Source organism: Antennarius striatus, chromosome 5 (genome assembly GCF_040054535.1).
Source record: "Antennarius striatus isolate MH-2024 chromosome 5, ASM4005453v1, whole genome shotgun sequence".
Classification (NCBI taxonomy): Eukaryota; Metazoa; Chordata; class Actinopteri; order Lophiiformes; family Antennariidae; genus Antennarius; species Antennarius striatus.
Window position 1 is genome coordinate 21,718,395 of NC_090780.1, and position 24,577 is coordinate 21,742,971.

The following is a 24,577-nucleotide window of genomic DNA, read 5'->3' on the forward strand; positions in this document are numbered from 1 at the left end:
ACATGTAAATATTTCCCTTTGACATTGAAGTGGTTGAATAGACTTCTTCAGTTTCTTCCAGTAAAAACAAGCAGTTCCTTCCCTCATTTTTTTTTCCTGAGGAGTTTGACTGGCATATCTACCTTTTTTCCTTAATCTATGAACAAACTGATCTATTGGCGACTGCATAATTGTTGTTAGCAGGTACAGTATATAATACATTTTAGTCTAACATGAATGTTCAGTGTAGTGTGTTGGATTTATTACAAAACTGGCCAGGTTTCTCATGTTAAATCATTGACACATCATCTTTATGAGCACATCTAGACGTGTAGCTACTTTATCGTTTACACACCTGTAGGTGACTTGCCCTGCACTGCAGGAGCGATCGGGCCGTTGCTGAACGATGTGAGGCTATCTCTCCTCTGGCCAGACTTGACATTTCCATAGTATCGATTCACCAAGACCTGCCGCAGAGCTTCGCCCTATCAGCGCAAATGGATGTAAGGAAAATGGACGTTACCAAGCCACAGTACAATAAAACATTAAAAAATACAATTACTGAGATCAACAGAGGAGATTCAACTGACAACAGAGCGAACATCTTCTCTTGGTTCTTTCAGACCTACACAATTAAATAACAGGACTTAAAATGACCATCTGAATAGAAACTGTCTTAACATCACCTTAAAGGCTCATTTTAAGACATTCTTTGAAAGAACTTGGAATACAAAGCCTCTTCTTTTTTGATCTTTACCCTCTCACTTCAGTCATGGAGGCAATGCTGTGCCTTCTCCCATATGAGCATATGTTCCCACTCAGTGTTGGTTCAGCGCAAATTAGTTCAGCACAGTGAAAACATGACATTCTGGAGCAAACAAGTTACCAGGCATCAAAGAAGAGCCAAACACCCAGAGATCATGTCCACCTTGTGATGTGCTTCACATTTTACACGCTTTATAACTACCAGGGGAGAGAGAGGATGAGAGAGTGAGTGAGTGAGTGAGTCAGGGCCATGCTGTGGAATCAAAGTGGCAGCGAGGGCATTGTGAGATAAGGCGCCATCAGGGACCCAGACCACAGCAAACTAAACTCGGTACCTACCCTTGTTTGATCCTCCAGTTGCTTCTGTGGCTGGTTGGGATCGAGCTCCTTAAAGGTGAGGTGAGTTAGGAGAATATAAAGGTCGGAATGGAACGAGAAAACAAAACCGGGTGTAAAGACAGTGCTTTAGATACTTTACTGGCATGTAGGAGAAACAGGTGAAAATAAAATTGTGCCATTAAGAGAGAATGTTTATGCCAGCTATGTGTCATAGCTTTTATACAAGCGTCTTCAAATTGTCTTGGACTTGAACATACTCTTAATTGTCCAGTACAGGAAATTTCAAATATTGTACTTCATCGTGTATTTGCTCAATCATCACTTTACAAAGTGGAAAAAAACACCAAAGATGAATGAAACAAAAGAATGACAAAAACTGCCAAAGGAGGAGAAACACAAGCTATGAGAACACAAAGGAAAAAAAAAAACACATTACATAATGAAACTGTGAGCTACTGACACACACTGCAAGAACCAGAATCTGGCATGGAAAAACACCTCACCCGTGACTTCAAACCCACCCCACTGCACGGAAAGAAGGTCAGGAAATTGGACTTTGCTCAAAAGCCAAGAGGTGGATGGAATTATGAAGGAAAGGCAAGAGGGAGGGAGGGAAGAATGGATGAGTGAACATGTGGGAGGTGGTGAACAAACAACGGCTGATATGTACTGTAGCGTAAATCAAGATCCATAGAGTGAGCAATACGCATGAGGGGACTATCAATGGAGCAAAGACAACAAGGGGATGGGCTGTAATTCTTATCTATTCAGGTAAAAGGATGCTTTAGACTCAACAGTTTGATGGGATGAAGTTAGTTTTAAAATTTGACACATGATCTCTCATCAGCAGTGCAGGACGGGGCTTAAACACACCTCTGCAGGGACTTCAGGTTCAGGTGGAGGTGCCAGCTGATTGGAAATAAAAGGATGATGTTAGTCAGAGTTTGAAGATGTTGCATTAGTTATGTGGCCTTCAAAGAGCAGCAGCCTCCCTACTAACATCTAATCCCTAAAAGCAAAGTCACTGATGAATCTACCTGCATCTAACTGTCTACTATCCAATAAGTCACATGCACATCTGTGCATCTTTAGCGTGCATGACTTGAAAAGCCAGGGTGAAGATGTGACAAAAACATGTTGCTCTCTGAGGTCTTGGTGATAATGGATTGCTTGTATTATGCAGGAAATTTTTTCATGTCAGCATGTCTTATGTCGTGTTTTTATTGAGCAGCACAGATGATTTCCAGTGTTAGTATGATTCACCAAGAAAGTAGAAAAGGTAAAAGAAGGTCTGTTGACAAAATCCTAAAGACCCTCAGCAACACCTCTACACTGCTGTACATTTATTATTCTGTGGTTACTTCCTCTCAGGTGACCAGAGTACAAAAAACCATAAATGTACACACCCTGAGGATTGATACGAACATTCATCAAGCTGTGTTGATTGTTTGTAAAAAAAAAAATTCAAATTACTGGAACATACAAATGACTCCAACATGTTATTTTTTTAAAAAAAAAAGATGAAATAAATGGAAAGAATCAAAAACGTAAATGCTTTTAAATATAATAGTGAATATCAAACTACATAAAATTGCCCTAAAACACAACAATGAAGCATGGATTTCAAAATAGTACACTTTTAAATAAAATACTTCGTCCTTTAATTCATGAAATTAAATGGAAATTTTATTGAGCACAATAAAATCCAATTCTATGATGGCCTGCAAAGCACAGAGGCAAGCAAATTCCAGGTCAAATAAAGAATCAAAGTAAGCAAAGAATTAAGTGAACCATCAAAGCTTATCAAAAATAAATATATTCCTGAACACACAACTTTTGAATGTGAGAAACTAAATTGCAGCTTCACGATCACTGTCTCCTTTTATAACCCAGTCATGACAGTTTCCGCTGATTAATTGTGTAACTGGATAGGAATTTCCCTACTTTCACATCAACACGTTGATTTCCACGGATAAATGGCGATGTGTCACACACACAACTGACGCCATACTCAACACCCATTGCTAATGCTAAATAAATTGAAACATTTAATGTAAATGTCGTCAACAAAAAAAAAGTGACAAGACTGGCTTGATTCATTCAATCACTGGTCGCCAGTAAAAATAAAGGCAATGCAACATAATGAGAAGCAGGACATCTGAAGAAACACAGATAGTCAAAGGCACACAGTCTTATTGAGCAGGACTGAGCTCAGTCCTCAGTAGTTTGCCTCACTGTTTACAATAACAAAACTATAACTAATAGACTTAAACGTGTGGTAAAACATCCAGATGATATGCCTTGCTTTAATGCAGTTCCCTAAGAAAAAAATTGCCTGTTCATTATTAAACAGAATTATGCTTCAGGGAACAGATCAGATCCTTGTGATCTTTTTCCCTCCACATTTGTGCAGCACTCCGTTGACGACACGACACTGGCTTGAAACACAGACTTTAAAAAAAAAACTTCATGTTTGCCTAAGTGAACACTCACAACTACAATTAATCAAAAGACTTTTCCAGAGAAGACTCTTCCACCCCATCCTGACTACAGGTCAAAGGGCACTACTGCTACTGTCTCCTGCACTTTGATTGCTAATTTCCAGTGAAGGTCACACATCAGAGGAGAGTTTAATATTCCAGGAAAACAGACAAAAAGAAAAAAAAAAAGAAGCTTGGTCTTATGTAACGGCTTCCTGAGAGCTGGCTAGAGCACAAGAATCGTGCAGCATTAAACTAAGGAAACTGGGACAGTGCTGCTTGTTGCTGAGGAACATCTGCAGCTCCCCCTGCTGTTCAAAATACAGTCTGACTTCACCCCCAGTGACGGACAGGAGCATAAACCATGACACACATAGTGTATCTGAGTTAGTCTAGCAGAGATAGAGATGGGTGTGTCTGAAAACACAGAGTAGGGAAAACAGAATGAACGAGAAAGTTATGAGGGATGTGGCCACAACAATAGCTGTGAAGGCATCAGGGGGGACGTGAGGAGAAAAATGTATAAGGAATAAATAAAGCAGAAAACCCCTTAGGCAAGATAATGATTTTGGTGAACGCAAATATGGGGAAAACTAGAGAAACCCATAAATACGCACACAGACCACCACCATAGCTTGGAAGTGTTCTGTTACATAACCCCGATGTATGGATTACCTGCTCAGCTCTTCACCAAACCGTTACATCACAGACCTCTCATGTCCATCTGACCCCTTCAACCTCCCACAGTTTGACAAACAAATAAGCACCCATGCACATGAGTGCAAAACAAGCACAGCACATGCATTAAACCATATGATTAGGAATGACAGGGAGGGTAGTCGGCTAGTCAAGACTTGTTATCCCCCGGCTCACAATTTTATCTCACTTCTATTTCTGGAAGAGTCAGACACCCTCTACCAGTGGGCGAGTCGTTACTGGGCTTTATTCTGCTCTCTCATCATGTGTTCTCTGCATGAACACACAAACTGCAGCTATCAAGCCCATAGACTGAGCATGCACGTATAATGGTCCTGCTTGACAGTCTTGAAACTGCCTTCTGGGAGGTAGTTTGGGTGTATTATGTTTGGTCAAAGAGCACACTGGGGTTACATAACAGCTATCATGGACGTCCATATCATGTCTGCTGAGAGGAAGTTGGTGTTTTTGCCTGCCTGTCTCCTCCTGTCTGACAGATCCTCACACATGCCACCAACTAACTGTTGGGGTAGTGTATGCTGGAGTTCACATGAGTGTTTACAAGAATGAATGTTATGGAGCATGTCCTGCGGGGGTGAGGGACTGTCTACATTCTTGACATACATTTTGGACAAGCTGATGGAACAAAGCTCTGGTCTCTGAGAAGCATTTCTGTTTGGTGGAAGCGGGGGATTTCCACCACTACAGTGACAAGTTGCATGTATAAAGAGGGAGGGAAAGAGGGAAAATAAGACAGACATAACAGTGAAACTGCAAGCTTGTTGCTTCCTGGCAACCCTGGAAAACCCCTATCCGTCAATTTCCTCATTTCCTCAACTATCATCATTGTTCCCTCGCTTTTGCACCCATTGCACTCTTGATTATGTAATTAGTCCACTGTTAATTTGTTTTCTTAGGACTTGGACTTATTGTCCAGCTGTTATAGATTCTCCTCTGGAATTGTGTGTACAGATTTTTTTTTTTAAAAGACACCAACTAAAGTGGGAAACAATTCCAGCACAAGATCCTCTTTCTGGGAACTTTCAGTCACATAAAGTACTCCTTCTCAGGAAAGGTCTGCTGACACGCAGGTTCAGTGGCTGCTATGATTTCATTCATTACTTGTCTGATAAAATGTTCCAAGATCAGGAATGAACATGGAATGAAAGTAGGTGAGATGTCCTGAAAGTGGTCTGAATCAAACTATAATAACGTCAGACAGTTTGGCTCAGTTTGACAGATGAAGTGTTCCCAATAATTGTCTTTGCCAAAGACGATTGTGTGATTAGTTCAGTTTACTTGTCTGTTTGTTAACAGGATTCCACAAAAAGCTAAATGATGGATTTGAATGAAAGTTTTCTGAAGATTAATTCTGTAAAAGGTGATCAAAATTTGGCTGGTGATCAGTTCAGTATCTGAAACTGGAATTTTCCTCAAGGATTCTTTACCATTAAGCGATATGTCAGTTTTCAACATTTTGGCTTATAATTTTAAAGCTATGCAAATCGCATTTATCAAGAGGAGGACAAATCTTTTCAACAAGCTTCCCCAACATTACGGTCACAGAGGAAGTTTGCTGAATGTTCTCTAGCTAACAATAAAAAAAACCCTCCAGACTAAACAGACTACTTGTCAAAACCTCTGGTTGTTTATCTATTCGTTGATATGCTTGGTATCTCATCTATCTGCTACACACACAGACACACAAACACACACACACAAACACACACACACCCTCAGACACACACACACACACACACACACACACACACACACACACACACACACCCACACAAACACACAGACAACTGCTTTGTGGCGGGAATAACACTCTTAATGTGAACGTTTGCCAGTGACATGTGAGACGATTCCTGTGAAATCCCACCCATAACCACTGTGGTCACCCGTTTTAGAAGCAGAAAGGAGAAACGTGTTTTATCCGCTTCCTTAATGCCATGGGTCACGACTTATTTTTGCAATGCATACTCATGCCATGCATGCTAGCTGATACAGCCGAGCCTCTCTGTTGATAGCCGGGGATGCTCCAAACAGGACGACTGTGCTCTCCTACCACCATCCATCATGAGGGGCTATGTGGCATTTGACAGGAATGCTAGTTTGGACATCAAGACAAAGAAAAATAATCTACAGTCTATAGTTGAAATGGGTTCATAAAGTTTGTATGGTGGGTCTTCATTGGGCAATACGGGTATTTCTAGACCCTTAATAGAAACAAAATTCCTGACAGAAGACTATACCACTATTTTGGGATGAAATAAAGTCTCGTACTAATCATCAATCTGTCAACTTCTGATCAGGAAGCAGATTGTTACATACATATAGCCCTGTAGAAATGAATAGAAATAATATTAGCATTCTAAAATTATTTTTATCCTTAAAGGTGCATTCCAATACATTTAGTTAATGACCATATACAGGCACAACACAAAAACACATTGGATCATGTGTGTTCAATGTGCCAGCAGTATGCTACGTTCTGTAGCGACTCTTACAAGCACAAATCAGGGATGGGTTGACTCAGCTACTGACAGGTGTCACAGATGAGGAGGTGATGCTAGAGAATCTACTGGCAGCACAATAAGCATGTCTATGTTATTAGCAGGGGAGACAAATCAAATGTAGAGCACAAAAGTAAGTAAAATGATCAACCTCAGCCACATCCATCTCATCATCAAAGGTAATCAGCTGCAAGAGAAAACACACAAGGGGTTAGTAGAAGGGGATTAGGGAGTTGCAAAGCGTTAAGGTTATCACAAACAGCGATTTGAGTTAGTGGTAATTGTAAAAGTACAGCATGCAAAAATGTCAAAACATGTTGGGTACTTGGAATTAGGTGCAACTGAGTAACACACACCCATGATTAACTGTTTCACAATACTGACATAACACATTGTTTTACCACTGCTTGATATGGATTCATAGAAGTGCATTTGAATCCGTATCACTGCATATCTATGAGTGATGTGTGAAACACTTTAAGTTATTTATCATGTTGTATGCAGATGACATTTTATGTTCTAAACCAGAAGATATATTGTTTGTCAGGAATTCAAAGCAAACATATGTGGACAGAACAAAAAGCTGCAAATTTTTATGAATGTTTTTACAGTTAATGTAGATGTTGTTAACGTTGTTTTTACAGTTGTGTGCTGTTTTTAGTTTTGAATATCCATTTCCTAACACAGACTGCCCATGAGTTGAAGCCAACCAACTGGATTCACTACAAGGACATGATCCCTCACTGACTTCCCGCTTGTCACCACTGCTAATTGTGTTGGGAAATGAGCCTAAGAGGTCAGAAATACTTTTTAATCCCCTGCGAGACAAATACGTTTCCATATGCACTCAAAAGATTTCTGATTTTATAACAGCTAAAAATAAATCTGCCTTTGATAAATGCTTTCAGAGTGTAAAAACATTCTTTTGTTCTCCTTGTTTACAGGTCTATATGGTATGTTGATGAAGAAGATGCTTGACTATTGCTTTGGAGATGATAAATATACACTCTATAATACCATACATACATTTCTCAGAATGCAGTGTTTATGAGTTTATGAGTTTAATAGTTTATGCTATATAGCAGAATTGTAGCTGTTCTGTTTCAATGTCGATTTAAGAGATTTGTTATAATTTTTTGCAGAGGCGGGAAGAACTAATCTATGGAGTTAGAAGATATTGTATGTACATTTGAAGTCTTTGTAAAAAAAAATCCTTTCTTAAATAAATCTGCAATGTTTATATTCTTCTTTATCGAAACCTTCTCATTCAACTTTACCCATTTTTGGCAGGACCCAAATGTGTGGAAAAGTAACTTGCTAATTCAAAATCCATTGGTCACCGCAGGGCAGGAAGTCCACTGGGAATTTCAAAACAGCCCTTGTGGAAATAATGGCTTTAATCTAATGTTTGTAATGGGAGTTAATACTGTTGATATCAATTACTCCAATCACTTGGAATTGGAATTTGTATTTGAGGAACTATTTAGGGAAGAAAACAATAAAGAAATCTGTTCATTAACTATGTGCTGTTATGTCGACATGCCACAGAACTGCTCTCGCTGCAACGGTTTCAAATCGTAGACTCTACTGGGTGTATATATGGATTTCTACCCCCTCAAAGAATGCCATAAAGGCCCCAGGGGCAATCAAACAGAGCTCAGTTTCTCTTTATTCACCAATTTTTTTGTTTTATCCTACATGTAGGTATTTCCTGGGCAGGAAGATGAGAAACAGGACCATAGAAGGTATGTACTGTACCTTCTCCCCATAGCCCCGGTCTTTGGTCATCATTTCCCTCAGTGTCTGCAGTACTTTGATGCACAGGCGCTCCTCATTCTCCTCCAGCAGCTGCTTGGTGTGTTTGATCAGTCTGGTCAGGGGAAGAGAAAGGACAGTCTGGGCATACAAACGGACTGATGAACCAAACTGAATGTGCTGTTGAACTTTTATTTTTAAAACCATTATTTTGGCTGGTCTTTGTTACACAGCGTTCTTCCTGTCCCAGAAAACTTGGATGTAATTGGATGTGACAGAAAGCCATAGTTTATACGTTAGGCTCAATACCAGGGAAGATGTTTTTGAGCTCTCAGAGACCTATTGAGGTCATAGTAGTGGTGTGAGGGCTAACACATCTCTTTGTGACAGCCTTACATACAAGGACAATTCATGCAATCAGAGCTCTTAGAGAGCAGAACAAGTGCTATGATAACAGCCTAGTAGGATCCACTTCCTGGTTTTGTTCCAATTTAAAAATATTTATTATAAAACACAATTCTTATTATTTGCAAGTGTGATATTCTTGATCTCAATTGTAATGATTTTCTTTTATTTTTATACATGTTGGGTGATAAAAAAAAAATCTGCATCAAGTAATTTTTTAAATATATTTTATACACGGCTCAGGAACTTGTAGGTTGTGGAACTGCACGTTGCTGCGAAAGTAGAAGCAGATAGGGTTAAACTTAACTAAACTAAGAGACAAATCCTAACACAAATATTGACACATGGCTGCCCTGCTCAAAGGCAGCGCTTCCCCTAGGCTGTCCTATCCCCTGTTAAACTGGCAGAATCTTTTACAGGTGAGGCAAGCAGAACTCCAAACTAACAACTGGCTTTTCTTCCCTTTGCTGTTCCCACTGCAAAAATAAAAATCAATACAAAAAACAAAACTGTGAAAAGTAGAAGAAAGTGTTTATAGAGACACCTTTGTGGTTATAGACTTTGACTCACTTTGATATGAATCCTCCACTTTCACATTTCTTGCGAGCTTCGGTGTTCTCAGGGAACAGAAGCTCTGGCCGATGCAGGACGTCCACCAGCACCGAGAGCTCAGCCTGAACCAGCGGCCTCAGCCGGTCCTCCAGAGCAGACACTATATCCTACAGAGAAGACAATAAGACATACAAAACGATTGGCATGTCTGTCTCCCTTACTGACATAACTAATGACAATTCTATGTATTTACTGGTTCTGAGAGTTTATATTTAAACAATAATTAAAAATATTAATAAATATATTGTTTTTCTTATAACAATGCAGGCTATTTATTAGTACTTATAACTTTTAAATGTTAAAAAGGCACATCAATTTTACAATTGAAATTTGGTACAGCAGCTCATATTTTGTTCATTTTATAGTATTATTGACAGACGCTGTCATGCAGTATATCTCTCACAGTATCTCTGCGCATGCATCTATATCAGTTATTTACCTGCCTCATGAATTAATATGAGAAACAGGTGATAAACGCAGTACAGTACATGCTGTACTTGTAGAGACATGTGAAAAGTAAAGACTTCAGGTCTGTTGGCAACTAACGCTGTGGGGGCCTGTCTTGTGAGAGGCAGAACGAAATGTCTCTGATGAGGTGCTAAAAACAAATGGTGAATAATGTTAAAGCTTTCATTCAAAGAAATGCTATTTAAGCATCACTGTGTAAAATGATGTGTGTGCAAACGCAATAAGAATTGTTTTCACACTCACTGCTGAAAGAATACATTTTCTCTGGGCTCTGTGAAGACCTGGTTTTATGTATTGTGACATCACATTTTTTATAAAGTCAACTTTGTATTTTGTAAACTCAATTGTGATATGGAAAGTTGAAGGCCGCTGTGTACAAGACAGATAGACAAAGAAGAATAGACAAAGAATTGACAAAGAAATAGGACATCTTGTGTCCACCAGTTCAACCAAAAGACAGATTTTAGATACATTTAGATAAATAGATATACTTAATTCATCCCAAACTTGGAAATACACAATATGGTTTAATGTGGTGAGTCTACATTTCTCACCTACAAGCTATCTGAAAAAAAAAAGACCATTTTTTTGCATTGTACAGGCCTTCTGGCCAACAACCCACCCCCAACCCCCACCATGCAAAAAAGATATTTTTATACATTAAATATGAAAAATAATAATTTGTTTCTGGTAGCCAATAATGCTGCACTGTGCAAGTGGGGGAAGAAAGGATAAGGATGGACGTGTGGGACAAAGCAAAAGGGGAGGAAGATGGGAGATTGAGAGGACACATTTTCTTATGTGTGTGTGAATTTTGGCAATGTACTCATTTCTTTTTATGGGTGTGACAACAGTTTGTTTATTCTTCATTATTAAGATGAATATACACACACTTGAGGATTGAGCCTTTGCTGTAATACACACCCATTAAAAATAAAAAAGTGGATTATTTTTTGTTCGTGTTTCCTTACTAACTTACTTTAAATTTGATACAACACACCATTTAAATGAAAGATAATTTATTATATATTTTTTATTCATTTCAAACATGTGTGACTAACCTGTAGCCTCTCAATGATGTTTCTGTAGTCTTTGGATGTAATCTGACCGGAGTCTCGTCTGGAGGTGTTCTTAGCAGACAGTCTCCAGCTGAGGATGCTCTTCTGCACAACATTGTTAGACTTAACAAACAAGTTGTTCACCTGGCTGTCCAAGTCCACTGGGATGGCAATAGCTCTGCTCTTAGCTGGGTAGAGTTGAGAACATAGATATTTCTATTTAATGCTTTTAACATGTGCCCCAAAGCCAATTCTGATATTACGAGAGACATCACAGATGTTGCTAGCCAAGTAGCTTACCCACGTCTGACAGTACTTTAATACAAGCCTCCACTGAGGCCTTTTGAACAGGATTAAGCCAGTTACAATGATAAACCCTGAACACACCCTGGAGCAGTTGTACAAAAACTGGTTGACGAGTCTGTAAGACAGAGAAAGATAGCAGAACGAAATTAAATGAGGGACATGAAAGAGTAAAAGGGGAAAAACAAACATGAAGGATAAACAAAAGGACAATGTAATTTCTTACAAGATTTTAATTGTGTTTCCCAGCTAATTTTCAATTTATTCATTTTGTGCTAGGGATGTTGACGCTACAGCATCTACGCTTGATCTACAGCTTTGGGTTCAACGGGTCAGCTGCTTGTGATCATGTGCACTCCCTAATTATCACACCAAACAAGTGTCCAACAGAGTTTAAATTGATTTCTACCACCATGTTGAAAGAACTATCTATCAGCTGGCCACCAGCTGGAATCAGAAAAATACCTCTGTTATCTTTCCAAGAATGGCGGCCTGTTTGAGAGAAAGACGGTTGTGATATCATTATGTATGGGGAAAACCTCAGCAAGCTCAAAGTTCTTAGAATCTACAAAATATTCCCATAACACACTATTCACTATTATTACATGGGGCCAACATGAAACAAGACAATTCCATGTAGAAAGAAAACAGGGCGTGGGAAGCTCTATTTCTCTATTACACCTCATATTACTAGACATGGGATTTGGGAGACATTGGTCACAATTATATGGAAAAGTTGTGGGTTACATTAAAGTAACATGAACCAAGTCATGAGTTGTGTGACAACATCCACATCATTTCCAAGTAAAATCTTGTGCAACACTTCTACAGATCCATGAACAACAAAGTCCTAATCTATAAATAGATGAAACAAAACCACTCAGCAAACATATTTCTTAATATTTAGAGCCTGCTGACAAGCACCAAAAGCTTGGTACACACATGGAGGGGGTTGGGGGGGGGTCACTATTACTTACATACATACAGAGTGTCATCTATGCAGAGGGGAGAATCATAGCCAGTTTAATAGCATGCATTGAGGTGTGCAGGGTTCCTGTCTATGAAACACTCATGTATTGACATAATTTGAAAGCTAATCCTTGTAACTGTTTGTATGGTGAAGATGAAATGCAACACTCTATAGTCCATCCAGATTACCTGTAAGCTTGTGCTCTGGTCAGAAAACGGAGAGCTAAAGAAACATGTGACAATGCTCATGACTGTGTCGGTTACATAACGCTCCAGCGTGGTATCAGCGTGCTTCCTGTCGCTGGTATTGTTGCACACCTAAAAAGGACAGACAAGACATTAGCATGGCACACAGCCACTGGATCACACTTCCTTGCATGTGGGCTATAGGTGAGACACTGTGTGCATACATCAGTCACATTACTGATATAACAGATGATGCTTTCTGCCTTTTGGTCACATTGTGTGTGACCGACTCATTTAAAGATGCCAAACACTTACCCTACAAATGTCCACCAGGAAGTTCTCAAACAGCTTCCACATATGGTTGGAAGTATAAATCTCCTTCATCTCTACCTCTGTGTCAACATAGCAGTGGTTCAAGAAGTTGATATAGGCGATCTTCACCTATTAAGCATACATGAAAACAAAAGACAGACAAAACGGTGTTTATAGTCTGCCTTTTATCATTCATATCTTGTGACTGGTGAAGTGCAGTAAAGCCAGATCCCTTTGATGACCACAGTCAATAACTGGCCTCTCTTATCCCCCAGTAAGTCAAAAGGCTTTGTGGTCTGGATGAAAGCATTTTGTGGTTGGACTTGTCTGTTTGCTGACCACACATTTAAATGATGTCAGCCTGCACCTCTATTTCATATTTTTGCTTTAACTTCATTGAGCTACAGCACATCCTCAGGACAACAAAGATCTGGCCAAACGCTTTTTATAGAGACTGCAACATATGTATAAACTAGGGCTGAAAACATTTGTGCATGAATGCAAATAATTAATCTGGAAATTTTGATTTATGTTGTTTTAATATTTACTATTTTAATATCTACTATGGGGCGGCAGTGGCTCAGCGGTAGAGCAATCGTCTTGAAGACAGGATCGCCCAGCCATCGGGGGCTCGAGTCCCGCTCCCGCCAGGACAACCATTGAATCAACAGTTGAATCACTTGCTCATGCACACACCATTCCTCTAATCTCAATGTCGTTTGTCTCAAGGAATAACAGTTCTGAATATTAAAAAAGACACATTTCAGCTGCAAATTTAAAAAAAAAAAAAGTATTCACACCTCAGGGATGCAGTCTTCATGTGTGACAACCCGTACGATATCATCCAGAGGGAGCAAGGAGTTACACTTGATCTCAGTGTAAACATTCTTGCCCTCAGTGCAGACAGCCAGCAGTTCCACCAGGTGGATGTGGTACATGAGAGGGCTTTTTTCATCCATGCGGTCCCGCTCGGACCGCATCATCTGAACTAGGGTCTGGAAGGAGGCTCGATCATTGTAGAAAACCAGCACGTCCTCACCAGAGTTCACCATCTGGGTGGTTTAGTTACAAGACGCCTGTCAGTTTTTATTGCCGTACGATACCAGTGGACCGTTTTCTCTGTAGTGTCTGCTGTAAATGTTATAGAACTCACCTCAGCCATGACAACGTCCTGACACTTCTTGATGAACTTGTTTTCTGCCTTCACAATAGTCTGCAGGAATTTGAGATATTGGACGTGTCGGCCGTGAGTCTCAGCACAGTGGACAAAGTGTTGGACCACTCGCTCGTTGATCTCACTGCAGAGCGGGAAGTTATTCATGAAGATGTGCTGCATGGTGACCGCCTCTAGGATCTGTCAGTCAGACAAATAGGGATGAATAGGAAAGAGTGTGTAAATTAATATGAAGTGAATTCAGGTGTTTGCCCCACCAGAAATGAAACAGTATCAGCTGTAAGCATGACATGCATCAGGTTTATTACTCACTCCTGGATTAAGAAACAAGTTGATATGCTTGTGGAGAAGAGCCTGATTTTGTTGATTTCCTGCACAGAAATTCTGCAGAAACTCATGAGCAAGTTTCATGATTTCCTGCATTCGGACATCCTCGCCCTGAGATGCAGAAGAATAAAATGCATGAAAGCTATGCAGGAGGATAAAACTTCCTTTTTATTTCACAACATTCAGCTCCAGTGTTGCACCTTCTCGTAGGGGATCTGTAGGAGCTCCAGCACCACACTATGAGCTCCCATGTTCCTCAGCAGCCGCTGCTGCTGTTTCTTTGTCTTCTTCCCTGAGCTTCCCTCCTGGACACACAGCATGCTGAGACGCAGCAGGATCTGAAATCACAGAGGTGTTTTAGTCACAGGAGGTGTTTTAGTCACAGGAAACAAATCAAAAACATCAGTATAGAAGAACAAACTACAAACAAATGAACATACTTCTTTTACAACCCTGTAGTTGTAATTGCTGGTGCTTTCCATCTTTTTGTCTGATCCAGGTGAATCTCCCTGGAGCAACAAAGAGCAAAATGTCTTGTATTACTTTTAGAAAAATCATTATAATGATTTATCGAGTAAAATAATTATAAGGTTCGTCTTTCACAGTGCACCTTCTTTTTGTTGTCAGACTCTGACGGTCCGTCTGCATCCATCCCCTCTTCTCCTTGTCTCTTGTAAACCCACAACTCAGACTTCTCTACAATAGAACGAAGCTGGTCCAAATCTGACTTTATCTGCTTATAGTTATCCACATCCTGACTGGTCACAAGCAACTGGACCTAAAAATAGGAAGAAAGTGTCGCTTTGCACCACAAAAATTCTACATTTGCCAATTTTGCACTTTTGAACGTCTGATTTTTTGGTCCACATGTGTGCATCAGACGTTAAAGTGAAGTATTAAGGAATAGTAAGGCCTACTTGTTTAAAGGCCATGAGGACCTCCTGTCTCTGGCTGAAGTGTCTGAAGAGCAAGTGGAGCGCTCCAGACACGAGGGGAGGGTAATCATGCATGGTGAGGTGCAGCAGTACCCGCAGGAAGGTACGCCCTCCATGGTCATCCAGGTCCAGAGGAGTGTTCTCCTCACTGGAGATCATTGGAGTAGAAATTAAACAAACCTCTTCTTGCTTCATTATGCTTAAAGATAGTTCAGAAGAAACAAAATAAGCTATGAATTACCTTCCTCCGAATATCCCCTCTGCCTGTTCTTCAATGTTCTCAAAGTCGAAATTTCCTAGATATGTTTTCAAAAATTATGTTAGGCAGATATAAATTAAAAACATCAAACAAAGAAATTGTTAACCACAATGTCTGCTGCAAAATGGATCCTTTAATCAAGTGGCATCATACCTGGCATCTGACCCGGGACGTTGTTAGTTCCATTTTGATTAGCAGTGGAATCTGTTTGTGGGTTGTTCTCATCAAATTCACGTTTGAAAATACAAAGCAGGCAGGAGATCCTGTAGTCTAGTCGCACATTCAGGATGAACTTCAGGAAGACACAAACGGTTAGGAGACACATTCAGGCATGAACTGTTGTCCACTGAAGAAAGAGCTAGGGTTCTGATGTCCTACCTGTAGAATCTCAATGACCTTGAGCTTTGTGTCCATGACCATGATGTCCTCTCTCTCTGGTTCAGCTTGTGTCTTCACCGCATCCCCCGCTGGCTGATGGGATGGAGTGCTGTGCAACAAGCTGCCTCCTCGTAGCACAACTTGGGTCATCAATTCACCAACTCCATGGATGGACTTCATTACATTACTGCCGGCTACAGCGCAAATGAGATGTTATCTGGTTTTTAATTCAACGAGCTGGTGTCTGTATAGTGCGATCGTCACAGAGATGTGTTTTAATATTTTTATATGACGATACACAGGAGAAACAGAAAGCATCTCCAGTGACAGCAAAACGAAGAGATGGATGGATACCTTTGTTTTCTTCTCCCTTCTCCATCTTGTTGATGGGGTAAATTGTGCTGACATGGACACAGTCTAAAATGTTCAGTAAGATCTTTGTAAGCCTCAACAGGTCACTGAAGTTGTAGAATCCAAAGTATATGAGATTCCTCGCCAGATTCACTACCTATGTTCAAGAAAAAGCAAAAGAATGATTTACAAATAAATTAAACCCATGGGACTGATTTTGTATTCATACCATGCACAAACAGGCTTTACCTCAAAGGTAAGCTTGTTTTTCTCCTTGTCAGAGAAGGGAATGTTCTGTGACACCACCTCTCTCAGGTAATTCTCCACAAAATCCATTGTGAGGCAGAACCTCTCTTTGATCTCATCTCTGGTGGTTCCATCATTGTCGTAACTGAACAGTTAAAGGAGAATCACATCTAAGAGATGCTGTGACATCTTTGAAATGCCAATGCGAGTCGATTAAAACGTATTCATGAAACAAACCCACTCATTAATAGCAATCTTGGAGGGAATCTCAGACCATAACCGGGCATATTTGACAGGTGTGACCTGCTCCTGGGGGTCACGGTCCACGTGCATGTGCAGCATCAGGCGGCAGAAAGACGCCCGGAGGTCAAACTGTAGGTCCTCATCAGACATGCAGCGTAGGATCAAATCCACATCCAGCTGAACAGAAATCTTGTTGATGGCCAAGTACTGACGGTCCAGACACATCCGGGCAAAGAGGTTCAGCTGGCACCTGAGAGTAAACATTACAGTGAGTTTCGTAGTCACATTGTTTTTGTCTGAGTTGTATCTCTGAATATTGGTTTTGGGCAATAATGTCTTTTTGCATAACAGGTCTTGCTCGATTCAGGTGCTTATAATATTTTTTAAAAAAAGCACGACTAGTTTTGGTTTTTAAATTGGCACATTAGCTTGAAATTACAAGTTTACACCTGTGTAGCTGAAGAACACATTTCAGTGTGGACCATATTACTTTGCAAACGCTCTCTTCAGATTGATGCCAGTCGAACGCAGAGTTCAGACAACACAACAATTTTGTCTGATTAGAATCACCAGACCAGATAGGGTCACAATCATGCTACAATCACGTCATCTGATACAGATTGGATATTTTAGATATATGTTTTCATAAATCTCACCTGTAGTAGCTGACCACCTCCAGGTCCTCCTTCTGGCCCTCCTTTGCATCCTGGGCCAACTCTCGAATGCTCTTACTCCTGATCTCTTTGCAGTTATCCTTCCAGAACAACCAGACCTCCTCCTCATCCTCTGCTTCTATCGGACTTTCACCATTTGATGTGGCCTCAATCTCAAATCTTGACAGGACCAATCTGGTAAACAGCATAAATATGATTCCTTAACACTAAATTCAGCATAAACTTAATTTGGAGGTATGTGAGCATGAGAAGCTAACTTGGTCTCAATGAGGATGTCTGCATTGTTGGGGTCCAGTACAGCATTGCAGATGAGCTCCTGTGTGACGGGGATGGATTTGTTCATGGATACACAGAGATCTGAGAGGTAGTCCAAAAACCTGAGGAACAATCACAACATTTTCACTTCATTTCAAGGGAGCTGGATGGTCAGAGATACTCACAGTCATTTTTAATTTATATGACAGGTAGATATGGGAATAGACGTTGAAGCTCACACTCCTCACCTTACTCCTACACTCTCAACAGTTAAAAAGCCGAAGGCCGCCTAAACTTCTGAAATCGCCTGACAGGATTTTACACAAACACGTGAACAGCAAATTAACTACGATGCCAAGGTCACGCACAAGAGGTCCCACTCATAATCCTCTGCACACATTTGTAGGCATTTACATTAATTTGCCTTCCTTGGTAGCTGTTAAACAAACAACTTTGACCAAAACTGGCCACAGATGAGTAATCTAAGCCAGTTTACGACAGGATTCAAGGCCTGCCACCCCCTCTGGGCCTCACCTTGGCTCCCGGTTCTTCCGCACGAGAGACACAAACGTGTCTATCTCAGCAGCAGTGATGTGTTTCTCCAGCAGCTTGCGGTTGTTGTGAAGCAGAGCTGTTATTGTGTCTTCAGCCAACACATCATATCCTATCTGCTTCTGCATAAAGCGGAATTGTTTGGCTATGTATTCCTGGACAGAGAAGGAAAGACAGGATGATTACTGCAAAGAAAAGGTCTTGGTCACAGCCGTCAAGAGTGGAGGTGTTGTGTCCATCTACCTGATTCTTCCTGTAATCCTGCTGGGAATGGCGCAACACTCTGTAGCAAAGCCTGCAAATATGTCTAAAAGGAGCGTGGCGCTGGTCTCCAAGCTCCTCCAGCCTGAGCATGGGACCATCACCGCTGTCTGTGAAAGGGGCTTGGAGAAGTTTGAAAATCTGAAAAGGATAATTCGAATACCCCAAAGTCAAGTTATCACTAAGTTTGAAATCAGCTATAGTCTCTTTGCATTGCAGTCTGTGTGGTTTAGGGCCAACCTGCTTCAGGATATTCTGCTCTCTCATGAGTTTCTGTCTTTCCCTGTTGGGCTTGTTAACCATGATCTCCAAAACATCTTGACCACTATTAGGAATGTCCACTACAAAGAAAACTAAATCTTCAAGGAGCTTGGTCACAAACCTGAAGATCACGCATACATGATATAGGTATGTAAATATTATCAAAAGGTATGTATATGTTCAGATGTCATTTAATTCAATATAGCATTACAATCTAAAGCTGAAATTTGCACAAACCTTCTTTCATTCTGCGTAATGGTTCCCTTTTCAAGTTTCCCAGCGATGGACGCCAACACTTTACTGGCATCATTGGCAAAATCTAAATCACGTACTTCTGCAGGCGGCACCGGTACAATGGCAAAAGCCTCCTTGTCTTCTTTTACTGCCGATGTTCCAATCTATGAAATAATTTGTTTTTGATAGCATTTTTATTTCCAGAAATCCTAGTCACGCAGCACAGGCAGACTTAGCCATCAGTTACTCACCCGTAGCATAACAGGTTTCTCCTCCTCTTTGTCAATCGGGTTGTTGGTGCTGTGAACCCATGTGTTGGTGCACAAATGTCGCAACCTCACATAGGAGCTCCTGGAAGTAACAGAAGTGAATCAAACATAAGTTAATGTGCACAGGATAAAGTGTGATACTGCTTTGCAAATCAGACCATTATGGAATCCTGAAAGGCGGTAAAAACTCTCGGCGCCAATAAAAAGGTACATTTGGGTTTTAACTTGTTGTAGATTCATTTTGATCACCAAAAAACTCTGGGGTTTTTTATATCTTATGGATTAAGATAGGTAAATCCCTTAACTCCCATCAACTGCATGTTAGAACACATTTTTCTTAAATGGTTATTCAGTTGGACGAAGGGTTGAGAGTAGCCTTCAGTTCTTAACACAATACATAGTTAAACCTTTCGAGGAAATGTGTGTTATACTGTAATACAAATACCTGTGCAATGACTCCGGTTAAACTTGACTGAACCATGCTGGTAACATTTATCACTTACTAAGAAAAACATTTTATAAGTTATGACAGTAAAACAGTAAACATTTTATTATCTTCATCAAATAATTAAACCTTTTTCTGTTATTTGCATTTCATTTAGGGGCCCAACATAGCTGGCATGATGAGAGAATACTGTTTAAGCAACATTTATACCTGCGTTTATGTGGAACTAATTACTGTACAAGGAAAAGGAAGTTTACAGGTTAATTAAGTCGTTGACCTAAAACACACCACAACCTCTGCGCTAGAGCCACCCTAAAGTTAAACACAACACCTAAAATGTGTCACAGCTTAGCGAGACAGTTCCCAGGAGATGTGACTTCAGGTCATTCATCCCTTTTCATGTCCCTGACTCTTTAACATGTCAGCAGCTGGATCTAGTTTTGTTTGAGTCTATTTTTGTGTGTGTTGTGTTTTATCTTATTTTACGTTGTTTTGTTTGGGTCCAGTTTTGGGACGCCCTTAGATCATCCTAGAATTAGCCTGACTCCTACGAGGGATTTTTTTGTTTTTGTTTTATCTTATTTTATGTTGTTTTATTTGGATCCTGTTCTGGTCGCCTCCAGACCCATGTGGGAGTGGGCTGACCTTTGATCCCTACGATCAAACAGCTCCCAGACCCTTCAGAGGGTTTTCTTTTTATTATGTGAATCACCAAACGTTTGATGGTGATTGTTGAGGGAGTGGAATAAGCTGATCTTGGCTTTTTTCATTTATCTCCACAATCCAGAGAGACATCCGGATGTCCTGAAAGAAGCCCCTGCTATCAGAGACGGGGGGTTTAACCTGTGTGTTTAGTTTACACTGACTAAATAATCGCTGTCTCCTCCACTTTAACTTCACTCGAAGAATAACAACGAATACCACATTCAAACACAAAGAGGACAGATAATTATGAAAAAGATCTACACTTATACGTGATTCAGAAACGATCTTCAAATAATACTGCTCTAACACACAGAAAGAAACACAAAGACATGATTTATTGCAATTTAAATTCCGCAGTTGCACCTATTAAAGAGGTATGATGATGTTTTTTGTATCCTTGCTTCTCAGAAGTGAACAAAATATGTAATCAATCAGGCACGTCAAGGAAGAATCCGCTCACATGATCCCTCCATTAAGTGCTAAACCTTTATACATAGTAATGACTAACTCACTGCACATGCAGAGGAGCAGGTGTGTCTGTAGGCTTGTGTGTGTGTGTGTGGGGGGGGGGGGGGGGGCTTGTCAGGCCTTCAGCACAGACAGAAGGCCGTATATTCTTGGCAGGCATTGCGTACACGCCCACTGCAGCTAACAGGCTTACCTTTGTGTGCCGGTTCTTTCAGGCATTAATTACTCCCCTGGCTAAAGATTGAGTGATAGGGTTATTTCAGGTAGGAGTGGGCGGCACCAGCAGCGGTAGCCTGCAGCATGCAAGCACACACCTGATGATGTGACACAATGGAAGCTTTGACACAAGCTGGAGAGCTTCTATTTAATCTGATGTGTTGTGACAGGGACAAAAGAACTATTGTAATTTTTTTTTGCAAAGCATTACTTCATACAATATTACCGACACGGATAAAGCTGTAAAAGAGTCTTATTACAAATGTACAATGGTAATAATGGCGGACACAATTACATCATTTTCCACAACAGTTCCAGTAGATTCATTTCAAACAAACGTGGAAGTTATGATTAGATTTCCTGAAAATAGGATTAGCTGCCAGTTGAAGTGTCTGTGTGTGAAAGTATCTGCTGTATTTACACAACATCATGACTGTGGTTTTAATTCAAACACATAACAAATTTTTAGTCGTAATAATACACAGTGTTGAATATACTATACACAACACACACTTTTGTTCTGAGAAAAATAAATAAAGAAAATATTCCATAGATATTTCCACAAACTTTCTGAGTTTGTTCTCTTGTTGGTTTTGACCGAATGCAGAAAACAGCAATACAGAACTACATTAAATAGACGTAACAAATATATAATAAAGATACTTCAATCTTTTGTTTGATTAGACAAATGGGTGTGTTGAGAAATCAGCCATTCCATCCATCTCCGATGTTATTTTTTTTAAATTTCCTTTAACACCTCTGACATTTAAATATCACATCGTTGTCAGTTGTTCAGCAATAAGACAGTGTCTGTACATTGAGCGTATGTGCTTGAGCAGCCTTTAGTACTTCCTGGAATAAAACAAACATTGCAGTTGTTGCCATCAAGTTTTTTTCTTAAAAAGCCCTTAAGCCTTGATCCATCAGTTATTTAAAGTTCAAATGAGGCACCCTGGAGGTATTACAGCATGTTTGATGTATGTGTGTCATAAATTTCACCTGGGAACCATGGAGTCCCCGCCTCTTAGAGTAGTAGGGTCCAGTTCGAAGATGGAGGAGATGTCCATGCCGTCTGGAACAGGTACCAGAGTGTACATGATCTTTTCCTGAGGAGCTCGTAGGCGACCTCGTAACGCCTCATTGTCTGCATCCAACTGTAGCCACAAAACATGCAGTGAGAAGGAGCAAACAGCTGTGGAGCTCACAAAGCACAGAAAGAGGACTATCGACCGACCGTTGATGATACAGAGATGTATGCACGTTTTCGTTTAAACCTACTCTTCAAGAGTTTTTCTGATCAGCTCTCACTTTGAACTGAAGGGTGCAAAGTGGAGAAGGATGCTTCAGTCATCATTACAGATTGTTAGGCCACATTGGTACATTGTAAGAAAAGTAAAGCCACACACATCATCCATGTGGAAGTCAGTTTGACTTGTACAACAGCGACACCTAATGGTGATTTTTTAGTAAAACAACATCAACTGAGATGATGATAGGGTGACACCATGTGGTCATTTAGTGCTATTAAAATGAAGGTATAATCTGAAGAATCAGAAGATAATTAAGTACTGTAAGCAGAGACATAGTGGACCACTAAACAATAAAAGGCAGACATATGTGATGGCATGACAAAGATGTTTGTGGAAGGTTGTGGCAATGAACTGAATGCAATGTGAGAATACCTGGAAATTAAAGGGTGTGAAGTCCCCCACCTAGACCAGAGAGCAAAAACCCAAGTGAGAATTGAATGGATTTGATCAAAAGCAGTCGAGGGGGGAGGAGGTGTCTCTTACTGATGACCGCTGTTCAGCACTCTCCTCTTCAAATTCAGGATTCACCTTCGGAAAAACACAGAATAAATTTCCTATTGTATGGTACATACAAAAGGCAATGGATAGCGAATTTTCACAGTGTAAAAACAAACAAACTGTAAGATAAAAAATTGGCACACACCTCACCCACTTCAGCAGCCAAGTAACACCCCGTGGCCAAGTGTTTAAACCTGAACAGGCTGTTCCAATAGCCTGCACCTCCCCGGCAAGGATCATGGTGGACTACCTATCGCAAAAGACAGGAAAAATGGCATGAAGGAGCCTCGTATACAGTCAGTGTGATTACGTTTTGTCTGGGGAACAAGTCCTGCTAACCTCTACTTCCCACAGTGCTTTGCTGCTGGTGGCAGACGTAGCAGATTGTCGGCCAGTTGTTCTGAGAAAAACGTATTGCTTCTTCCTGTGGTCGTCACAAGTGAGGAACTTCTCCTGTTCTGCGTGGAACAACCGGACCACATCGCCCTGCAGAAACAAAAACATAAAGACATAAATGATAAGAAGGCTACATTTCATTTGTGTTTTTTTCTTCTTTGCTTTATATTTCATAATGATTTAGCTTCTACCATGGTTATTGTGACTACTGATAAAGTTTCATTTCAGAAACATACTTGTAAAAAATGACCTGCCGGTAAAAACTTGAAGGTACCTACCCCTTTGAGTATCGTTTCCTTGTTGTCACTCCATTTCATGAACAGAACAACTTTCCAACTTGTATTGCAATTTACAGAATTAACCTTGACAGCAGAAGAGATAAATGTGTTTTATTAAATTGCAACATAAACATAAAATAATTACAACAGTGCAGGGTTTTACACCTGAGCCTCAGAATAAACTCTAATGGAGAAACCTGTCAGACAACAAGTGGTTCTCCTACCTCATTGCATCCTGGGTTGTCCACTAGCTGGTGGCTGCTGGCATGTAGAGGCTGTCCTGCATTCACAGGGTTAAGGACTACTTTATCTCCAATCACCACCTGAAAGAGCAAAGTAATTATACAGAACATTTTGCCTCCCAATGAGCGTTTAATTTAAGCAAATACAATTTTAAGCAAATAAAATTAAGTGAATTACCAATTAAATTTGTAATTTCCATTAGTATGTTAAACAGGACAGACTGCTCTGGATATAGATTGGGACTTTTCTCACAAAATGTTACTGATTAATTGTGTACTTGAATAAAAAGGTACATGAGTCCATTTTCCTTCAGTTGTAAAATCAAATTATCAAGACACAGCATAATTAACTCGACTCCAACTCTCCACGCTACCCACACTATCTCCCAGGGATCGCAGCTTGTAGAAAGGCTGGATGTAGAACCAGGACCCCTCATTTCCAGCTGAGTCCAGCGTCACTCTCATGGCATTCTTCTCCAGCAAAGCAGGTAGGCGTTTGTTCACAGTCAGGTATTTATTGCTTTTCAAATGCAGCAACTGTTGGAGAAACAAGGAGCAAAGTTAGATGATTAAGAGACTTGTGGCTAATTTCCTCCAGTCATGCAAACAGAAGGAAGAATGGAAGAAGCTCAACATGACGAAGGGAAACGCTTCACTAAAAATGCACGTCTTAAAGTGAAAAAATATGTCTTCTTGTCAATTCTAAAATATTTACATATTTGAAATCTCTTTTGTCCTGAAATGCTTCTCTCTG

General features: G+C 40.3%; 1 protein-coding gene across 1 annotated transcript in view; it reads right to left on the reverse strand.

Annotated features, from left to right (window-relative positions):
• Positions 1 to 24,577, reverse strand: part of itpr1b (inositol 1,4,5-trisphosphate receptor, type 1b) — a 70,243-nt gene that overhangs the window by 37,464 nt on the left and 8,202 nt on the right. The window contains exons 6-43 of the mRNA XM_068315183.1: positions 24,202 to 24,360; positions 23,806 to 23,904; positions 23,582 to 23,665; positions 23,247 to 23,393; positions 23,053 to 23,157; positions 22,893 to 22,937; positions 22,782 to 22,811; positions 22,099 to 22,253; positions 19,248 to 19,347; positions 19,000 to 19,160; positions 18,742 to 18,883; positions 18,484 to 18,642; positions 18,223 to 18,395; positions 17,691 to 17,810; positions 17,416 to 17,607; positions 16,758 to 17,009; positions 16,520 to 16,661; positions 16,274 to 16,427; positions 15,920 to 16,113; positions 15,695 to 15,833; positions 15,524 to 15,578; positions 15,265 to 15,430; positions 14,958 to 15,125; positions 14,788 to 14,856; positions 14,548 to 14,685; positions 14,333 to 14,458; positions 14,000 to 14,200; positions 13,647 to 13,898; positions 12,850 to 12,975; positions 12,538 to 12,666; positions 11,377 to 11,497; positions 11,080 to 11,264; positions 9,509 to 9,657; positions 8,537 to 8,648; positions 6,930 to 6,965; positions 1,957 to 1,992; positions 1,084 to 1,131; positions 335 to 464 (exon numbers count right to left, since the gene is read on the reverse strand). Of these exons, the coding sequence (XP_068171284.1) occupies positions 335 to 464; positions 1,084 to 1,131; positions 1,957 to 1,992; positions 6,930 to 6,965; positions 8,537 to 8,648; positions 9,509 to 9,657; positions 11,080 to 11,264; positions 11,377 to 11,497; positions 12,538 to 12,666; positions 12,850 to 12,975; positions 13,647 to 13,898; positions 14,000 to 14,200; positions 14,333 to 14,458; positions 14,548 to 14,685; positions 14,788 to 14,856; positions 14,958 to 15,125; positions 15,265 to 15,430; positions 15,524 to 15,578; positions 15,695 to 15,833; positions 15,920 to 16,113; positions 16,274 to 16,427; positions 16,520 to 16,661; positions 16,758 to 17,009; positions 17,416 to 17,607; positions 17,691 to 17,810; positions 18,223 to 18,395; positions 18,484 to 18,642; positions 18,742 to 18,883; positions 19,000 to 19,160; positions 19,248 to 19,347; positions 22,099 to 22,253; positions 22,782 to 22,811; positions 22,893 to 22,937; positions 23,053 to 23,157; positions 23,247 to 23,393; positions 23,582 to 23,665; positions 23,806 to 23,904; positions 24,202 to 24,360 (4,999 nt within the window). The remainder of the gene's footprint in view (positions 1 to 334; positions 465 to 1,083; positions 1,132 to 1,956; positions 1,993 to 6,929; positions 6,966 to 8,536; positions 8,649 to 9,508; positions 9,658 to 11,079; positions 11,265 to 11,376; positions 11,498 to 12,537; positions 12,667 to 12,849; positions 12,976 to 13,646; positions 13,899 to 13,999; positions 14,201 to 14,332; positions 14,459 to 14,547; positions 14,686 to 14,787; positions 14,857 to 14,957; positions 15,126 to 15,264; positions 15,431 to 15,523; positions 15,579 to 15,694; positions 15,834 to 15,919; positions 16,114 to 16,273; positions 16,428 to 16,519; positions 16,662 to 16,757; positions 17,010 to 17,415; positions 17,608 to 17,690; positions 17,811 to 18,222; positions 18,396 to 18,483; positions 18,643 to 18,741; positions 18,884 to 18,999; positions 19,161 to 19,247; positions 19,348 to 22,098; positions 22,254 to 22,781; positions 22,812 to 22,892; positions 22,938 to 23,052; positions 23,158 to 23,246; positions 23,394 to 23,581; positions 23,666 to 23,805; positions 23,905 to 24,201; positions 24,361 to 24,577) is intronic.